Source organism: Sander vitreus, chromosome 6 (assembly GCF_031162955.1).
Source record: "Sander vitreus isolate 19-12246 chromosome 6, sanVit1, whole genome shotgun sequence".
Classification (NCBI taxonomy): Eukaryota; Metazoa; Chordata; class Actinopteri; order Perciformes; family Percidae; genus Sander; species Sander vitreus.
The window spans coordinates 16698706-16720466 of record NC_135860.1 but is presented as its reverse complement, the minus strand read 5'-3'; the positions used below and the strand labels follow the sequence as shown (position 1 = coordinate 16720466).

Genomic DNA, 21761 nt, shown 5'->3' with positions numbered 1-21761 from the left:
ATTTGCAAACAGATCTCAAAGGTTATGAATCTGTTTCTTGATCATTCGACTCTTTGTTACTGTAAAAGAACTGTAACCAGAGGCCAAGTTTGCCAGTCCCCATCTCCTGAGTGGAGAGGCCACTTCCCTGGACCACTGTGGTTCCTCAGTATCACCTATCAGCCAGGTCAATCAGTGGCTGAGATAAAGCAGTTCCTCGGACCGGATGGTCTTTGAACACAGCAGGGGGAGAACTCCCCCAGGTCTCTTATCTCATTAAACTTGAAAAGGTATATTAATCCTTAAAAGGCTAAGATAACAGTATGGATGACACCAGTCAGGGAGACTGACAGTGATATAACCGCTATCTATGTTGGGTCATCACATGTTTCATCTCAGGAGACAAGAAAGGATGTGGAATTCTTCTTCTGTTCTTGAAAAAAAATGTTGTCTCCTGTGGTTCAGGTCAATTCACATGAAGTGTAAAAACAACACATATTCCATTCAGAAGTATACAATTCTTTGAAATGCTTACTGAACAAAGCCAACATTACTTTTGAAATACAGTTTTAGATGTATTAATCTCATAGAGTTTATGATTTAATGTTCATTGACAGGCACACAAGTCATCAAAGAAAGAAATCTTGGCCTCACAGACATCACAGGCCACAACGAATCCAACAGAAATGAGGCGACTCCACACCCATCTGACATCAGTGCTTTTATTTCTCTTTTCTTTTCTGAGGTGCACTTTTTTCACACCAGCACACAAAACAGTTTCCTCCGTTTGGTGCCAGAGCTGCACTGTCCTGCACCCTGAGCACGGTTAACAGCACATGGAAAGAAAAACACCACGTTGTACCACTAGATGCCAGATTCATACAAATTTTAACATGCACACAAGAAAGCTGGAAAATGTCCTTTATGTGCCGTTTTAGCCTTATGTCATCTTCAACTCTGGTGGGCAGGGTTTGAAGAAGAAGAGGTTCATCTAACAAATGACTTCCTCATTCACCTCGACTTATGAGGCAAACATATTTTATATACACAAAACCCAAACAAATTTAATTTGTTAAAGGTGCAATATGTAATACTGACAGCTAGTGTTTAAAATAGTTACCGCAGTACAAATTCAAAATACTGGAGAGAGTCGTCTCCCCCGCCCCCTCCTCCCCAGATCCGAAGTTCGCGTTGGTTGCCAGGCTGAGACCGCAGCATCCGCAACAATGTTGCTAGATGCTTGTCTCACATAGCCAGACATTACTCCGCAGCACAACGGAGTAGCTAACGTTAGATGCTGGCTATATTGACAGTCAAAAGAGTCTGTGCTCAGGTGGAGCTCTGTACCCAACTGACAGGCACACTTTTTCGGCTTAGAATTACAGAAGGAACCGCTAAAAACCCCACAACCTCGCTGTCCTCTCCACACGCCAGACAGACACACTTCCTCGGCTTAGAATTATTGTAGGAACCGCTAAAAATACCACTACCTTGCCATCCTCTCCACCCGACGGAACACACTTTATTGGCTTAGAATTACGGCAACAATCGCTTCCCAATTTACAGCCCCCCTCTCTTGGCTTCAAATAACTCACCGTTTGTTGGCTACGGCTGCAGAACAGGCTACATGTTGTAAACAGCCGTGGCCCACTTGCCTGGTCCTCCGGTAACGTTGGCAGTTAGCAGGGTTAGCATGGCAGCATTAGCCAGGACCAGTTGGGATCAATTTACTGGCTGTGTCTCAATTGTTTTTGCGAGTAACCAACTCGGGTACTCTAGCTATATAATTCAATGTGAGTAGCTACACGAATGTTGAAATGATATAAAATGCCCTTCCCTTGTAGCCGTGATAAATTAGCCTGAAGGTAATGCTTACCTGTTCAGGAGGAAATTAGCCAACTCGGCGTCCTTTTGGGCTCTAAGCTGTCTCCATCTTTCAAATACAGCTCTAATATTTACCCAGGGTTTGTTACGTCTCTGGTTACGCAACTGTTAGAAACACGCCGTTTTATTTAGGTCGGGTAGAATTTATTTCCGTTGATCCTGTTAGTTTGTTTGCTGCTTTCATGGCTGTACTAACGTTACAGCTGTAGCGTGCTGGGTTTACGTGTTTACAGGTATATCTGGCAACCCAGCCTGGCTATCAAACTGGGCAGTTGAAAGCAACACACAGGCCAAAACAGAAATTCCATCACGGAACGGACATTTCAAAAGGAGAAAATACTGGCATTAGCATTGTTGTCAAAAAAGATAGAATTTCAACTTAGCATGTTTCTTTAATATCTGATGACGCATTGGGTTAATTTTTGGATTAATTACAGTAAATATATTACATATTGGACCTTTAACAGCTAACATCAAACATTCTTCATAATAGCTTCATGGCATGAAAAGAGTTTAGCTCTAGCAATATACCTTCAATATTAGGACTCGGAAACCTGACCGGTTGAGTTTCACTCTTACATGTCGATTGTCTGCATATCAAAGAAGAAGAAGAAGAAGAAGAAATACTTTAGTAACCCCCTTGGGGAATTTGCAAACAGATCTCAAAGGTTATGAATCTGTTTCTTGATCATTCGACTCTTTGTTACTGTAAAAGAACTGTAACAGTATACTTTAACAGAATGTCATTGTGTTGTATTGTATTGTATTATTCTGTGTTAACTGGGAAACTTTGGCTTTGCTTGGTCAGGATGTCCAGAGCTGCTAGGTCAACGTAAGGCCTCTACTTTAGTAATTTAACACCATTATCATGTGGGATTTCATCTGCAGGTTTATTTCTTTTGTTATTACTCTAACAAATCTAAACCCTAAACTGTGCACATATTACCACTAGTTTGGGTCTAATTGCAGCTGAAAACCATTTGCACCTGTCTAGCAAGTCCATCAGACAACCCATCACCAAATTCTAGCAACCCATACATTCTGTCATAATTTACACTTTGAACGTATAGGAATCCAACTGCAGTCAGAAGGAGACTGTTGTAAGAGTGTGTCCAGTTGGTTACATCATGGCTCTCTATCATGGAGCTTTTTCAGGATGCATGGTGTTTAAGGGGTTCTTCCTGACATTTCATTGCTGAATCTAGAAACGCTAACATGGATCTGCATTGTTACTGGTGATTGAACAGCTTTTGTCCATTTACATACCGGGAAGGAAGTGACTTACGTGAGCATGATGATGTCTGTTCAGTAACTGCAGAGTGGTGTTAACAGAGGCGCCTCCTCTCATAGTGTAAAATATGGTTGGTGGTCCAGATGGGGTTCAGATAGGTTCTGAATGTACAGCATCTAACACTATTACACTTGTGAATACTCACTCAAATACAACTCAAAAGACCAGGAGACATAGTATGAATCAAAAAAGATTTGTCATTTTCAAATTAGAGACCTGTCGTCTTGTTGTATTCATTTTCCTTAGAGGTTAATAATGTGTAATGTGCGGAGCATGTATTTACCATGATGCTGTAACAGTAAATCTTCAGCTAACAGCCTGAGCTTCACAGCTGCATTATTCAACCAGTGGAGGGGTCTGCAGTATTGGTCCTCAACCTAGAGGATTGATGCCTCTTTCTCTTTTTAATCAATAACTAGCAGTTGTCAGTGGCAGTTAATTACATCTGGTGTAAATCAGATGGCTACAGCAGGATGAACACCAGAAGGACACCATATTTGGCAATGGTACAAAAGTTCCAGGAAGACTGAAATCCTGATTACATTTTGAAAATGTTAAACTCACTTAGAATTAGATATTTGTCATTTTCAGAAACTATGTTGCAAAGACTTTTATAGTCTATACATTTTTGTTGAAAAGGCAGTGATACATCATATAAAGAAAGCTGACCCACAGCACTTCATTAATGAGGTTTGCGCTATTAGACTTGCATCTATTTCATGTAGTATAGATATACGTAAGTCCTTGGTTTTAAGTGTTGGCAACAGTGCTGTGCTTAGAGTGCATTTTATTCTGACTGTGCTTCCAAACACATTATTATTTCCTGTCTTAGCAGGCTTTTTGAGTGTAAGAATATGTGTTCTTGTTGATCCTCATGCATTAGAAATAAAGCCATTAGAGTTGACGCCTTGACATTTTTGCATGTGTGTGCACACTGCATCCAAATGGCTGTTTTTTACAGCACTGTAGGTGATAAAAATTCAGGCCTCACTTAGAGTCTAATCCATTTAGAGGAAATAAGTAGGCTTATGTCGTCCTTACTTCCTAACACCTTTAAAAATGCTTGTTTGCTTTTACAACTGGCTCTGTGGGCAGCTGGGGAGGGGCAGCGCAGATGGATTTGGGCTTCGTTATTTTCTCTGCCTTTGTAACAGCTCATTTAAAATCACAAGGGCCTGAAGCCCAAAACAGCCTAACTCTATACCTTTGTTTAAATACTTTAGGAGCTCTCATGAAAGTTTCATGAAAGAGTTTATATAAAATGTATTGTTTTATATAATCTACTATCTATTAAAGGTCTTACTCAAAACATTATTTACAAAGTGTAGCAAAGAGCAGGCAGTCATTTGAAAGATGTTCTCAGAGTGGTGTTGTGCAGAGAGCAACACTAGACTATGAGTGAATTTTTCCAGTTTCATCATTGCGTGTATAGCATATCAGGCCAGGCCCATGAACTAAGCTTGCTATGAAATTGCTTAAGCTTGGTTTGAAAGAATCTGCGCAAGTAATATATCACCCTCTCGCAGCTCACCTTATCTTGACTGCTCTAATACTGCCACAAGAAGCCTTGCTTGCTAACATCAAAGACATGTTTTGAAAGCCTCTTAAGCTCCCTTTAAGGGTTACAAAGATACTCTGAAAATCAAGAGCTGGGTTATATAGGACCTAGTGTGGGAAAATCAAGCTGGGCTAATGATTTAGGCATTAGCCATTTGAGATGATGATACCAAAATGATTAATAATGTAATCTGTGAATTTAAATATAAAGCAGAAAGTTTATAAGGTTTTTGAAAGACTTAATGGAGTAAAGTGTTTTTGCTTTCTGTCCTATGCATGCAGCCTCTTAATGTGATGGACATATGTATAAATAATCTGCAAAAGAACGTTAAAGGTAAATGGACTTTATTTAAAAAAGGTTTATCACACAAGGCAAGAAAGAGAAGAAGTGAAAAATGCTATGAACAGACCACAGGATTCCCCAAACCCCCCACTGGCAGCAAAAGGGGTTCTCGTTACAACCAAATCAAAGGAGCAAGACAACAAGACTCACATTGTTCTGGCTGTGTTTACTTACACTAAAAACATTAAAACCGGACAATCTGATTGTACAGTATAAGACAGACAGTTTTGATTTTCACATGAATCCAAACACAGAACCTCATATTAGCATTTTCTACATTTAGTCGACAGTACAAATAAAACAGGAAGGTTTACGGCTAAGCAATACATTTGACTGATCACTTTAAGACAGACTATACATGTCGCAATGGGCACTTTCAGGGGAAAACAGGCTCAAAAAAAGAAAAAGAAGCAAAGTCCCGTCCGTTTTTTTTTTTTATTGAAGTAACATCAAACCTGCATGTTGAGGTAAGCATGCCACAAGGGAATACGAAGGAAGCGATTCCCTTTAACAGGGACTCCCTAAACCATATCCCCACTCACTTTGTAATTCGCCTTGACAGTAAATCAATTCTCAAGCCTGGCCCCTTGGACTCTTCCAACCCGAGGTCCTCCTCTCTCAACATTCCTGCACACATGAATCACTCCAACTCCTGGCTTCTAGAAGGCATTTCCTGCCCGGCCCTCTCTCTCTTTCTCTCTGTCTGACTCCTCTGCTGAAAGCTGGGCAGGAACCCGCCGAGCTTTGATTTGGACCCAGAGGGAGAGGAAGAGGAGAGCTGGGCTTAACACAGGGCCCTAGCTCTGGGACCGCTCCGAGAGAGCGACATGGAGACTTGTGGTGTGTTGGGAGATGCCTGCACACCCAAGCAGGGATTTAGTGTTTTATCCTTCAAATTTCAATATGAGCAGTGGACCATATTCCAATGGCAATATCACTCCAAGCGCAAAAACCTGCCCTAAAGGATTGTCCTCGGTTAGGATTTAAGTATACATTCTCTCAAACACAGATGTTCATAATTATTTCAGTTCTGAGACCACTTTATGTGGAAGATCATCACAGATTTGTGAGAACAATGGAGCATGTAGTGTATTAAATTCTTTAACAAACTTTATGATTACTCTCAAAGTTAAAGAGGATAAAAGAGCATTCAAATATTTTATGGCAAAAATGTACACAATGGGAACACAAGTTGGCTCTTCCAAGCTGTACACCTGTTCAACCTTTCCCACTAGAAATCACCTTTGATGCTTAATCAACAGTATATGTAGATACAACTTTTTTGTCAGTTGAGCGGACTCTAGATGACCAAAGCAGCTCTTAAAAGAAACGGTCTAAATTGTCTTCATACTATATACACAAAAGTAAAACGTACATATTTTACAGAGATCACTACACAAAGATCACAAACAGAGAGTCTCAGAGTGTGGGGTGCAGCTGAGTGTAAAGGGGTCATTATGTCATCACAGGGAGAGCTGGCCACCTGTGCAATGGCTGTGTGTGTGTGTGTGTGTGTGTGTGTGTGTGTGTGTGTGTGTGTGTGTGTGTGTGTGTGTGTGTGTGTGTGTGTGTGTGTGTGTGTGTGTATAAACTGCAGGGATGTAGATGCACATGTTTGTAGAGATTTGTTTATCTGCGAATGTTGCGAGTGTGTGATCTCATCCTCTTCCCTTCTCAGATCATGGCTCTTATTACCAGTCGTCCTTTGACCTGGTGAAGATAGGTGCTCTGCTCAGACTCTAAGCCCTGATTGGTCAGGGCCTCATCCTCACTATCAGCCGGCTCCTCCTTGACCTTGATGACCCCGTAGTGAGTGTCGTGGAGCTCGCTGCTTGAGCCACTGCTGCTGCTACTGCTCAGAGTGTGCTTCCGGATGACTCCTCCAGGGGGCAGCCTGTCCTCCTGCATGCTCTCTGCCAGCTCTCTGTGCTGCTCCTCCTGCTCTTCCTCCGATTCCTGCAGGTGTGTACTAGGCTGACGTAACTGCTCAATGGACTTGGACAACAGCTGCAAAACACATTGGCTCTGCATTAATGATGATATCCTGCAGTCAATGATCTTAAACAATCAGAGCAAAAAGAATATCCATTTTAGGTTTCCACCACATAAACAATAACAAGCATGTAAATACATCCAAAGAATAGCAGAAGGATTAGCTTTCCTTTTTAAAAACAAAGGGCACAGTCTTCTTCAGCTACCTATGCATAGACATTTAATAATAATTAGCTGTTTCCAAACTATTTGGATGTCAAAACACTAAAAACAAACTAAATGAAACTCAAACGTATTTTACTTTACCAAATCTCTAATCAATCAAATCAATCCCTAACATTCTCTGTAACTATAAAAAACAAACAAACAATGCACAATTGTGTACTATCCATATTAACTTAGCTCTTATTTGTTATTAATTTTTCCTAAATTTAGAACAAATGTGAGGAAAACCGATTATACAGAGTATACTGTGTGATGGACAATTAAGTGTGAGCATTTTGTAAAATAAAGTGTTCTTCTCACACTAGAGCAACACACAAAAACTCAGACTTGGTAAACAAACTGACGTTTATATCATTCAGGATGTTAGTATATAAAATTCCACATTTGTACTGACAACTGCTAACAACGATCTATCTCTGCAATAAAGCTACTGTAACTTTAATGATGTGAAAAAAGCAAATGCCAAACTGATAAGGTTTCTGGCTAGTGGCTTTGGTAAAGTACATTTTAAGAGGTTTAGGAGTGGAAGCAGATTAACCATTGGTCCTGCCTATTTATGTGAGTTAATAGAATTCAATAATGGCGGCGGCCTCAGGTAAATGGATAAGTGTCACTCACTTGCTTTTTTTTATAGTTCAGAATGTAAAAAGTCTTGCCTAGAGTAAATCATGTGTTTTCTCCTGTTAATTGTTGTTATCTTCTGTGAACAGTGGCACCAAGGCACCAGGTATAGGAAGCATGTTATTGTATAGGCTTGCTAAAGAGGATATCAGGAGAGCATGTGACACTCTGCTGCATCCGTGGTCCACACTGGAGGCACCAATTTATGAAGCATGTCATCTTCCAAATCTCCGTTTCATCTTCCTTACATCAAATATCTTTTTATCAATCAGAGTATTAATTCTCCATTTTAACAGGTGCACCAGGAGCTAAGTATCAAAGATATCAAAATGTCAAAAAGGTTAAAAAGCTGTAAAAATTTGTTTTTTCAGAGGGTAATAGTGCAACAATTGTTGTTAAATATTTGTTACCCGAAACTGAGGCACATGATTTGAAATTTAGCTTGACAGACGAAACTCCATGCAGAGGGACGTTTCAGTGACGCAGCTTTGCTAAATCCGAAATACTGTAATGGTGCCATGATTTGATTAGTGTGCCACAAGAGAGCTCCAAGAGCAGGACTGAGAAGCGTCTAACCTAGCTGGTAACTTACAACATTACTGTCTACAAATGTAGGCCTTATATAAACATCCTTTCAGCTCTAAGAATTAGCCTCCTTAGCTTGGCATTAGTTAACACTGTATACGGCTTCCTAAAATCCCTGAGCTCTTGTAAATTTCCATTAGTGCCCCCTAGTGTTGCAGGCACTGAAGGACATTTAAAAACAACAGTAGACAAGCCTCTGCTAGGAAATTAATTAGGGCAATGTTTCGGAGATCTCTCTCAATAAACACGGAGGGCTGATCCCTGATTAATGGCCATTTATAACCTCCACTTAAAGAGGCTTTACTTGCGATCTCATTGGCCTGAGTGATCAGAGCAGGGCCACGTGTTCCTCGACAAGATGTCGCAATTATTCCAAAGCCATTTTCAAATCAAATCAACTTCACAAGGTACTTCTCAACGATTACAGCTGATATTAAAACTAATTTCAGCTGCCTGGCAATGGCACATGTTGGTTATTTTTAGTGTTACAGAGGAAATAAAACTGAAACAGTGTGTTACAGCTAGAGCTGTACATCTGTACTTTACAACTCAAGTGCTTGTGTTGCTTTGAGCTTTTTATTACATCTAGGTAAGAGTTGCTCTATAGTCCCTGTGGCTCTTTCAGGGCCCAGCGTTGGGACACATCAGTATGTGAGCTCACACAATGCTGCCTTTCACAGTGTCTGCCACCTCACACACGTCCCTCACCAGAATAATTACACTCTGTGTATAGCAAGGTCACCTCGGCCAGCTAACAGAAACACAAATATTGCCACAGAGGAACAAAATGTATTCTGGGCACTTTTTCCTTCATTTGAACTTAGCAGAATTGAATTTCACAGAGTTAGCATGTGAACAGCACTGATGCCTTAAGCTATGATAACAGAATTAGTGCACGGGAAGCATTTCTTTCCCATTTGAAGTCAGGCAGAAGTTCTTTGCTTCGCAGAAATAACACCAGGATTTCAGGGAAGAACGGACAACAGCATACGTCTGTAAACCTGAGCTACCACAGATGCTTTCACAAAATGCTAAAAATAGTTCAGCATTTGTGTGCCTAAAATGATTAAATCAGACTCCCTGCAGTAAAATAAGACCTCACGAGACCTAAAAAAAAAAAGCAATCTGAAAGTCAAAACCCTCCCCTGTGATTTGAATATTGATGAGCAGCACAATACCTTATTTATCTGGATCTGTTGCTGATACTGTTTCTGTTTCTCCAGGAAGTGCTGGTGTTGCTGCTGGATGACAAGTTGGGCCAATGTGTTCTGAGGCAGCGGCGCTGACTGGGTCCTGTTCAAGGGCCGGTGTTTTGGTAGTTTAGGCCGACTGCTGGAGGGGCGATCCTTCATTGCCAGAGGGGACTGAGGGTGGGATGACATGGTGCCTTGGCCTTGACAAAAAACAACAACTAGTATTAGGTTTTTTTTAAAGTCATATTGTACTATTGTACTATTACTTTAATTTCAAGTATAATAATATGTAGTGTAGTGCAACTTAATTTAATGTTATGTTTAAAATCATGTAACACAGTCTAACCAGAGGAGAGCATCTTCTGCTGCCTTATCTGCTCCTTCTGCAGGAGGTGTTGGAGGAGGGCCTGGTGACTGGGGCTCACTTTAGACTCAAGGCCCGTCTGAAGGGGCACAGGGCCCAGCAGGTGCCCAGGCAGCCCATGCTTGATTTCTGTCGATCTGTCCTTCAATCCCATGGCGGCCTGAGAGAAGACACAAGGTTGATAAAGTAATGGTTATTCTTCACACTAGACATGCCGTGCACTAGGCCTGTTAGTCACTTATAATCATTCGTAGGAAATGTAACAGGTTCATTTTAACAAGCCAAATTCAATAGTATCCAGAGTTTTGTTTGTGAATTAAAATGATTCTTGTAGCTACAAATCAGGCAATGATGAAATCAGAGAACATGAATGGTTAGAAGTTCCTGCAGCTGATGAACAGGCCTCTGTGGAATGTGCCAGAGAGCTAAAAGATGATATATCATGTGCTGTTTTATCAGGAGTTGCACTTGAGTGGACTTGGCCTTTTTAAAACCTGTGATAAATGAGGTAATAGGGGAAGATAAGAGCATGCCTGACACAAGACACTGCAGAACAATATTTATCTAAGGGCGATAAAATCATTCGGGGCCACAGGTCAGTGACCTGTGGTCGTAGAGAAATCCCAAACAGCCACTGATGGCAGGTTTTTCAACCTTTAGATTTAGCAGGAAAACTCGCCACCACTCTACCACTAAACTGGGGTATTTTATTTCATGTAAAACAAACATGAAAAAAAGAAAAGGTTATCTAAAAAATATCTGCAAAATTCGTACTTACACTTATGGGTGAGGATGCAGTGGAAAGCCCCAAGGAGATGTTGGGTAAGGAGGGAGATGTGTATAAGCTCAGCATGGACACAGCGCCCTCAGGTTGGAATAATCTCGGCTGTGAGGGCCATCTCTTCATGAAACACCCAGGACAGAGCAAAGACAGACAGATTTAGGAGGAGGTGACAGATTTAGAAATCCCACTATGGACAATTTCAAAAGGCAACATGAGTAGTGGCATACATGTTAATGCACTATGACGAACAACAGCAGTCCTTGCTGCAAAGGGAAAGGTACAAGTTTTTTATGATAGATGGTATAAAGGAGTGGCAGGCAGCAAGAGTTTCCAGGAGCTTTGCAGAATGGCACCAGTGAGGATGATACGCTATTATAAAACATTGCAAACCTCTAAATCTACTGCTCCACCCTCAGTTCTTCAGTCCCCAATCGGCCTGCTGCCTGTTACTCCCCGGTCCCCACCCTTAGGCTACTCTCTCAGAGAACATCAGCACTGGGGCATGCTTCCTGTACCCAGCAGAGCAGCGGACCAGCATGTGGTTTTGGAAAAGCCATGTTTATCCTTCCAACCCCTACCAGTACTCAGTGACCTGTATGTGGATATCCGGCCCATATTTGACCCAGGGGACCCGTTCCCTCTGAAAAAGGATACCTAATGTAACGGTGCACAAACATGCCTTGCTTTTGCAACAGGCATGAGGTCTATGGGCAGCCCCACAGTCCACCAATGAATTTCATGAGAGTCTCAGCTTGGGCTGATACAATAGCAATCCTGTGTGTTTATGTTGTTAGCATGTGGGTGTCTTTGGCTACCAGTGCCTGGGATATCAATTAAACTCCACAGTTTGTCTGTCTCCCTAAGCCCCAACCTTCAGCCCAATGTCAGGGCGTCTTCCCCTTCTCTGTGTCGCTGGACGTCCCTGGGAGAGTAAACAGCGAGTGTTAAGGAAAACACAGCTGTTCTGTTGAGATTGTTCAGAGATGTGTCATATCTGCCACCCTTTATAATGGTTTGCTTTGTGAGCTTTGTCCAAGGGGACCTCTGGCCAGTATCTCAGCCATGTCTTTTGGGAAATGCCTCTGAACAACTTAGAAGAGGCATGCCGCCAAGCCAATGACAGGAATACAATGACAAGCCAACAGCCACCTTACAGCCAAACTAAAGATGGTTTTTCTTTTTCTTTTTTGGCAAAACACAAAACTGATTGTACAGCACAGAAGAAAGAAAGAAAAATGTTGGATAGAAAAATATGCAGCGTTAATGTGCAGCATTCATTTCTACTGTTGTTGTTGCACTGCATAATGGGAAATCTTTGCGCAAGCAAATTTGGGGTAATCAGACATGTGGGTCAAACGTTGCCTCTTTAAAGTCAGTGTGGGGAGCCATTTTCATTGGAGTGTAACGGACAGAGGACAACTGGCTGTTTTATAGCTGCAGGCAGAAGGGCAGGCAGGCATTTTGTGCCCTGACATAAAACTATAGTTTGATATTCAAATGATTTGCATGCAGAATAACAACAGCAGTAACACCTTTGCTAAAATGTTTGGCAACTCAATAGCAGTGCTGATGATTTATAAACATACCTCAGTTTTTGTGGTAGTGGGCAGAGAGGAGGGTCCATTTTCAGCCCCTAAGGCACTGGAGGCCCCTATGGGAGAGCTGGGGCCGGAGCCGGGGGCACTGTTAGTGGGCGTAGCGTCTACAAAACATCAAGGAGTTAGACACAGTATGCATGCTCACAACTCTACACATAACACACAGAGGCTTGGCACAACAGCTGCAGCCTCACAAACAGTTTAATGTGTATGGTCATGGCTGCCTGATTACAATGGTCTTTATACATAAAAAAGCCATAAAATGCTACTGCATTGCAAAATGGCTGATTATTATGCAGCTCATTGCTGATACAGATTGTATTGTTTTCAGAGAACATTTTAATACCAGATAATAAGATGTAGAGAATTTTTTCTCACATATTGTAACAGGAAAAAAGAAAATCCAACATGTAGCCAGCAATTTTACTTACCCATTAACTCCAGAGCCCTCTTCTTGTAAGGCGTTGTGATGAGTCCATCTCTTCTCTTGAGCATCGGGCTGCTCCTCCTCTCTGCTACCTTCTGCTTCAGTCTGGATCGTACCTTCAGGTTGGGCTCAGAGGCTAAACAATAAGGAACACATTTTTTTCTGTAAGTCTCAGTTCACACTATTCGGACAATAAAGAACCCCCATCACATGGAGATAAATCATACAATCATGTGAGTGTGCTGTGACAATTTGTACAGTCAAACGGTAGGCTTTTACACAGCCTGAGTGAAATGAACATTATCAAAGAGAATAGCAACATCGTAAAATAGGAAGAAAACTTAAAAAGAAATAAAGAGACTATAAATTAGTTAAAAAATAAGCTATGTTGTCACGCTTTGACATGTTTTAGTGAAATTCAGAGCAGGATTCAGATCAATTAAATGAGTCAGGATTGGGCCCATTTCCACCTCATCTGGACTAAATTAGGTTGAGAAGTGAAATAGTCCGCTACCTGCCGCCCTGGTGACCACAGTCTGATACAGTAGCAACAGTTAAACTAACACAAAAACATGGCAGATGTTTCAGGCTCTCCCTACGCCCCCTTCTCCTAATGCAAAACAGAGATACCCAAATACACAGCCCGGACACACTCCAAAGACACACACACAGACACACACAGACACACACACAGACACACACACAGACACACACACACACAGACACACACAGACACACACACACACACACACACACACACACACACACACACACACACACACACACACACACACAGCTTGGCCTGAACTGATCCAGACTTACAAATCAGTGTTGATAGAAATGCTGATGTAATATTCTTCATAATAGACATACTGCTTTCAAACTTATAAACTGGTATTAATGACGGATTTAAGGACATTTGTCAAAAAGTGGCATTTTGTTTCACTTTATTAAATAATTTTTACGTAAACCTTGCATAGATGCTCATTTCCAGAAACATATTCCACACTAACACTATTACACAACTGATGATTGCCATCACTATTATCATTAGTCACAAATTAGTAAACTAGGCTGAAAAATGTGTGTGGCACAGATCTATAGAAATATAAGAAACTATTATATAAACATTATATAATGCAAAAAAATTGGAAGTGGAGGTTGAATCTATGCAAGGAAATATTTTTAATAATGTAATCATCTGTTATGTAAATGCAAGTAAATGCTTTTGTGCCTGACTGTTGAGTTGTGCTCAAGTCTAGTCACAGTGACAGTGACTCACTAGGTCAACATGTCTCATATGGACTTCTCATCAACGCTGTGGACAGAGAATCCCACAGCTTGCCTTACACACTCAAATAAACAAGCAGAATAGATAAGCTGGTCTTTTGACTGAAAGCCATAGCACAAAGCTGTATTGAAGTTATGTAAACTGGTTACACAATAGCCAACCTGTTTCAATTATTTAGTTCAGATCAATAATTAAATAGGTCTTCTGAGATGTGTACAACATGCAGCAATCCATAGGGCAGTGGGGCTCTGATGTGGGAGCGCTGCAGGGAGGAGGAGAGGGAGCGGTGATGGGGGCACAGCTAGGAGAGTGGGCCAGATGCTGCTATTTCTGGCTTTTGTCAAAAGCAGCAAAACCCTCTTCCCTAATACGTGGCACAGACCTCTAATCCTGTGGGTGTGAGGTAGAATGAAAGAGAGCGAGGGAGGAAGAAAGGAGGCAGGAGAGATAAATGGAGAGAAAATGCGGCTGGGAGTCGTATGAATCTGCTTCACGCCCTGCTGCCTTGATTGCTTTCTATTTTTACACACTGCTGCCACCAAGCTATGCATCCCAATTGGTCGCCACGGGAACGCCAGACAGCACCTTCGGGAACAAACACTTTCTCACTGGTCTCCATGGAAAAAAAAAAAGCCCTGATGCGCTGTGCAACAGGAGGCAGTGACGGCAGCGGCAAAGCACATACAGTACACTGAACACCTGGGTCACCTCGGCTCCGGCTTCTCAGTTAACTAAAACATATAGTAATGGCTGCAATATACTAGAGTCATAAATCAATCACCTTATTACATTTGAAAGTGGTGGTGCTGCAGGGCTAGGGGCTGTGCAAGAGATGTGCTATCTCCGATTAATTAGAAATTTAACTCTGCTGCCACTTTGATTGCCAGTGTCCATTAGAGCCTGGAACTGGACAGATGGCTGTGTGGAAAGCTGAGGTGTGTGTTCTGCACATAATGAGGCCTGCTACGCATTTTTCCTGACATTCTGATTTAAAGTGATGCTGAAAAGGATTAATTAATGCTCAGTATTTGCTGTTCCTTTACCAACATAAACACTTAACCCGAAGGTAGGTTACAGTCACTCAGAGTTCAGATATTCTTTGTCGAAGATCAGCAAGTTAAATTCTTTCATTAATGTTTCTGATATACAACTTGAGATATTCCACATATTTTATGTATATATTTCCACATTCACTTTACTTTGATATTCTTTGAGCTTTACAGTTTTTCCTTTGTAGGATTATTTTATAATAGAAGTTATAAGTTCTTTTCTGCACCTGCTGAATGCACACATTTGTTAATTGGGTCAGGAAGACCAGAGAGGGTGTTGCACTTCTTACTGCTAAACTGCAAGTATTCTTGCCACAGACTATTGCGTGCCCTCGGTCCAAACTATTCTAGGACCTGGAAGTGAAACAAAGAGGATATACACAGAGTAAACAAGTTAATTACGGGTGGAATAAAGCCAAGGGCATAACAGCTATTCTGTGTTTTTAAGGATGATATAATTATTAATGGGATATTTACAGAACTTACTGATCCATAGTTGAAACAGTTGTCTCTACGGATTATTATAATGTCTATACCTGTACGTACTAAACAATGTGCTTAAATGGATTGAAGATACATTTCAATTCAGTTTTGAAAGATACTTATTGACAACCAAGCTACCAAATGTTACGCAATATATATTACATGTATATCATAAACCTCATTGTGAACCTCAACCAGAAAAAGATGGCGCTCAACCCTCTGGCCAAATAAAAGCAGTGGGGAGTCTACTGTGGAGCACTGGAGTCATCTCCACTTTGTTTTGAGAGAGCTATCTTTGCTTAAACAAACAGTCCTGTCGAGGTTCATCCTGCCTGTGCCCGTCTTAACTCGGCAACACCTGCCAATCAGCTATCAGTGACAGCTAGTGGCTCAGGGAACAACACTACCTTTGTGTGTCCCCCTCGGGTGCCAAGCTTTGAGAGGACTTTAATAAAGACAGACAGGAAGTGGGGGAGGAAGGCCTAAGCAGGAAATGACCACATATAGATTCAGGAATCTGAAGAGCAAGAAACTGTTCTATCAGTGCAAGAGAGGCAGGAACAGAAAAGGGGAGATGATTAAACAATGAATTAAAGGATGAAAATATTTTAGCAGCGGAGACTGAAATTCAATCTGGCCAGTTATTTGTTTAAACATGCCTTTTTGTCTTCACAGTAAAAAGGCAAACAATGCTACCATAATCGCTCTCTCTGTTATTTTAGAAAACTGTCTTCAACTAGTTATTATACTCTCCTCACATTATGGGTCTAAAGGCAAATACCAGAGATGAAAATATATATTTACAAGAGGCATTTCTCTGTTCTAAAGAGGGTATGATTCAAAGAGATTACAATACCTCTCAAAGCTTTTATTTACCTTACTAACTTTTGCTATGCAGTGACTTTATATTACAAGATAAAATCCCTTTGCCTGATCTCTAAATTGTGTATATACGCAACATGACAGGCCTGCAGTTAAATAACTCAACAAGTATAATTGTTTTCCAATGTAATTAAAAGAGACACAGAAGGGAAAAGAACATTATGTAATTTGGTGACCTCATTGAAGAATTATGAAGTTTTCAGCTTGGCGAGCTTGTGCTCGTGCAAACCCAAGAAGCAGGAATTATTCTTATTTATACAACCATCCCCAAAGGGTTGCTCGAACTTTAAACCAACAAACCTAAACTGCTTTTTGGTGGGAACCTGTGCCGTTTCAAAATAGCTTTTAAAGCCTATAACTCAGGAGAAATTAATCTGCTTTAATTCTCCCATTTACCGCTAAACAGCTCAAAGAGGCCTTGGAACTTGGTTTATTATTGTAACATAAGGACAAATGTAGTTCCTTTTAAATAATGGCATGGTAATTTCAGTACAAATAACACTAATTAAAATTTAAACTTGTGAAGTCAAAACATACAATTAAACTGCGTTGTTGCCTGTGTGTTTTAGAATAATCCAAATAGGAATAAGGAAAGGTTTAAGTTACTTTTCTGGCATGCATCACCTCTGATGAAAGTTTTGTGTTGAGCCCTGGAGGGATGAGGACAGGGGTCTGAGGACATAATGAGCCTAACTGATGTTATTAGCAGGTCATCAGCAACCTCAGGAAATACTCCATGGGTACACCGACCTCTTGATTGACAAGGGTCAAAAAGACACTCACTGTATTTATAACCCAGCGTAGTAACTGGAAAGGTACTAATACAAGGCAACATCTTAAAACTCACACTGACATCTTTTAACTAGGTCTGTGTCTGTGTAGACTTATGTATGCATGTATATATGTGTATTTGCATTTTTTTTAGCCTGTGCTGTGTATGTGTGCGCAAATTAACAAACCTGTCTTCCTCAAGGGGAAGTCGTCCTTGCTCTCTATGGGTGATGGCAGAGTATAATGGCAGGTGGGGGATGTGCCGCCCAGAGGTGGAGAGCTTTGGTCCAGTGATGTGTGGTTAGAGGACCTAATCACACAAACATATATCAAAAGTATGATGTAGATTATGTTTCTATGTGATTTAAATATAGTATCTGTATTAGTCTCACACTCTCTCTGGGTAAAACAACAGAAAATACTTACGTGTACCAGAGCTTTGGGTGGTGGATGAAAGAATGATTGACTCCATTGCTGGCAGGGTCCTTTGCTGATTTGCTCAACAGAAACTCTTGGAGTTTCTGCTTCACCTCTGTACTTGCCACTGCACCTGTGAGACCAATAGACGGAACCAACGGGATTGGGGTTACCCTAGGGCTATGACTCATGATATATTATTGCCTACATAATATTACAGTCCAAATCAAAATTAACCCTATTCTAACAGATTCCCTCCACCTTCCTGTATCACATGTAACTTACTGCTGGAATTCAAAACTGTCTTGAAGTACATCAATTCTGTTTTTTTTTCTCTCTCTTTTTTTCTTCAGATTGAGTTTACACCATCTTCCAGAGCAGCCACAACTTATGTAGGAAGATCTCCCCCTAGTGGTCTAAGAGCACTATTAGTTTCAAGCTGCTAAAGTGATACTGCAGAGAGATGTTCTTTCCCATTGGAGGTTTACAGTTGCAGGTCACAGCTTCAAATTACCTGACCTGACAAAGACATAAATCTTGTCTATTATTAGCTATAAGGTAAAAACAGAAATGAAATACAATATCTGAAGCTATTTTCATCATGATATTGAAAGACATTTTCTCCTAAACTCTAAGCTTAAATGTCACTGGCCAACCTGATGTCATCACCAGTTGCATACTGGTTAAGTGCCATGTTATCGTCATTATTAGAATGTTGGATATTTCTCTTTATCTGATGACTACATTACTTTGTAATTTGCCTTCTTCCAGGACAGGTAACATAGCTAGCTAAGAGAACAATATACTTTGTATTGAAAGTTTAACTTTACTCCTATACTGCTGAATATGAGCCCACTGACAGTGGCATTAGTCCTCGTAAGTAAGAGGAGGTTGTCTTACACGGTTGCTTGACCAAACAAATAAAATCACATTTTCCCACTTAATTACAGTACTTGCAGACAGTTCTGGTTTCATATACATCAGCGTTTGAGCTATCTGCATTTGCTGTCACCCCAGAAAAATTGTACAATATTTAACCTCATTTGTATCACTGCTGCATATTTCAAAACCTTAGCAAATAAAATCCAAAATATACTGTATGCATGACATAATACAACTAGGGGCAGGATGAGAAATATGTTTTTTAGTTTGTTGCCATTTTGGAGGACTGATCCTTTAACACTTTAATTGTGTTGTTTTGATCTCAACACTTTGTAGGTAGTATTGTCAAATATTATTGTGTGCATGTTTAATTAAAGTATAGTAAATACATTAATATGGACCCCAGGATGAGCAGCTATTGATGTTACAAAAGCTAATGGAGATCTAAATAAACTATTTAAAATCAGACCAAGGTAGTAAAAAATATCCATTTAATTACAATAAAAACTATTGTTATGGCTAAATTATGGCTAACGCGCCTACAAAGGCTATATTAAACCTCTACTGCAATCATGCTACGGGACTCAAAGGCTATTATCCTAGTTATAATGATGATAACAGAACATGTACATGACCCAATGCGAATCTACGAGTGAAGCATTCAGCTACAGAAAAGCATTTCTATCCAGCTGTTATATGTATATTGGCTTAGACCCCACTCTAACGTAATGCATTAAAAAGAAATGAGTGGTTACGATTTGGGGCCCCATGCGCCCTTTGGCCTCGGGCCCTCAAAATAACTAATTCCACCCTGATGGTAAGGAGATGGTGATGATGGCGGTGTCAAGCTCTTACTCTCTCGGGAGCGCTCCTTGCCCCTGAGGATCAGGCAGGAAACATGCTGCTCTCGCCGATGCCTCTCCTGCTCCTTCTCCTGCTGGTTCTGCTGCTGCTGCTGCTGCTGCCGCTCCAGACGACGCTCCTTTTCTGCAAGTTCCTGCTGCTGTTTCATGGCCTGGAGCTCGTGTTGGAGCTGAAAAACATGCAGGCCTCAAGTCAGCATTAAGAGAGCACACTGACAAATACGTTGTTTTTTTTTAAACGACAGTGGCCTATGTGAGCTTCTGCAGTTTTCTATTTTGCTGTTATGGACTTTTCTACACCAAAAACAAAACTCACACTGTTCTGTAATGTATTGCTGAACACCCTGCCCTGCTGTGCTGAGTTGTTTCTTCATTTCATCACTCTGTAATGTTGTCCTGAGATATAATGTTTTCTACTGATCTGCAGTATGCCATGCTGTGTTGTGCTCTGCTGTTTTGTGAACTGTGGAGCTGTGCTGAGCCACTGTGTGCACTGCTGTGCTGTCCTCAGTACAACTGTTCAGTGCAATGCTGACCTTGAGGTGCTCCTGGAGCTGAGCCTGGTGCTGACGGGTCAGCTTCTCATGCTGCTTCTGGAACTCGCTGATTAGTAGTTGCTTCTGGATCTGCTGCTGCTTCTGAATGAGGAGCAGTTCCTGCTGCAGCTGCCTTTCCCACAGTCCCGGGTCCGAGCCTGAACCCAGCATCCTCAGATCTGTACGCAGGTCCAACGGAGAAAATGACTCCACAGCCAATGGCACGTCTGGTTTAATGTCCACTGTGGCCCGCAGAGGGGAAAGCGGAGAGAATAAAAGAGAAAAAGAGATGTGTCAGTCCATCGAATTCATGCAAGCAGAGGTGGCTGTGGATAGTATATCTGTATATTGCTGCAGAACAACACATGTTCAGAGTTAAGGCAGGCAGTACAATTAGGATTCTTAAAAATAGAGACATAGATTTTTTTTAAATGACAAAATACAGAATGAGCAAAAAGAAAAAGAAAGGTCAGAAATGAGGAGCACAGTTTTGTCTCTCGTGATCCTCACAAACCTGCAATTATAATAGTTTCTATAAACAAACATGAGATCACATCTGTCAGCATAGTCTACTGGGAGCAGCTGTATAACAGACTCAATGGACATTTGGCACGAAATGTTGAAGGGGTCATTTAAAGTATTTACATAAATCCTATCTTCCTACTGTTTGATAAATAAATAAAGGGAGTCCTCCTCCCAGTCTCTACCAGAAAAGCATGCAGATACAGTATCCCTTGTTAACATAAATGATTTAAGGCAAAGTAGTTTGTGAGCCTGGAACCTGCATATGTTTGTGAATTTGTCTTCCTGTGATCTTTTCATCTCTGTTCTTGAGTACAGATGCTGCAATGTGTGCATCCGTAAGTATTGCCTTTGTCTTTGACAACTACCACCATTAAAAGTAATTGCCAGACACAAAGTGAGAGGGCATCCCTTTGGTCTCCTAGCTATATAGGTTGTTCCACAGAGAAAAGTGATTGCCAGTTAATAACAGAGGAGGAAGGGCTACTTCATCTCTCTATTCCATAGAAGATGATTGTTCTAGTGATTAGTTATTTTTCTTTATCTTTTTTTATGCTTATTTTCATCCTTGCTACAGTAGAAATGTTGTCCACATGTTTACAACAGAATTATATCTTTGAAGTATTTCAGATATTAAATCATGTATTTAGGCCTATATTTGATCAGTAATAAAATAAAAAGTTAAATGACATGTTAGTTATGCTGCTATCATAATGTGACATTCAAGGAAGGGTACGCATTGTCCAGACTGTATAATGTCTCTTCCATTTTGAGACCAAAGAAATACTCAAACCTACTTAAAATTCCAGTAGCTGGAGGGAGATTTATTGAGTGCATTCATTGCTGTAATCTTCTCAATGGTTACATTTGAAGGAACAAATACAAGTAATGTTCCTACACCACCTGTTCTTTGGAAGCATGAGAAAACACTAACCTGTTACAATTTATATGTTCACATAAATAACCTTGTGGTGGTCCTGTCGTGCAATTATTCTCATAAACTATAATGAAATGCCAATAAAAAGGAGTTTAAACCTGCAAAAAGAAGCAGCATGAGCCTACAGTAGCCATCAATTAAGAAGCAGTGCCCTCTTCTTCACTGATGCTGTGAAGCTCACTGGCGCCCATTTGTTTTGTCATGTAGCCTCTTTTTCATTGCCACCATTCCATGTGTATGCGGCGGTGATGATTATAAATAGAAACATAAAAGCAAGTGGCGCAA

At 40.8% G+C, this 21761-nt stretch overlaps 1 protein-coding gene across 5 annotated transcripts in view; it reads right to left on the bottom strand.

The window, feature by feature from the left end:
* Window positions 1-5039: 5039 nt before the first annotated feature.
* Window positions 5040-21761, bottom strand: part of hdac9b (histone deacetylase 9b) — a 40336-nt gene continuing 23614 nt past the window's right edge. For 4 of the 5 annotated variants that reach the window (XM_078253151.1, XM_078253150.1, XM_078253146.1 and 1 more), the window contains 10 exons: window positions 20018-20259; window positions 19474-19651; window positions 17746-17869; window positions 17508-17629; window positions 12848-12979; window positions 12405-12520; window positions 10813-10935; window positions 10017-10194; window positions 9656-9870; window positions 5040-7112 (listed from right to left, as the gene is read on the bottom strand). In XM_078253151.1, the coding sequence (XP_078109277.1) occupies window positions 6729-7112; window positions 9656-9870; window positions 10017-10194; window positions 10813-10935; window positions 12405-12520; window positions 12848-12979; window positions 17508-17629; window positions 17746-17869; window positions 19474-19651; window positions 20018-20188 (1743 nt within the window). In that variant the 5' untranslated portion in view covers window positions 20189-20259 and the 3' untranslated portion in view covers window positions 5040-6728. The remainder of the gene's footprint in view (window positions 7113-9655; window positions 9871-10016; window positions 10195-10812; window positions 10936-12404; window positions 12521-12847; window positions 12980-17507; window positions 17630-17745; window positions 17870-19473; window positions 19652-20017; window positions 20260-21761) is intronic. The other variant, XM_078253147.1, reaches the window with a different exon arrangement.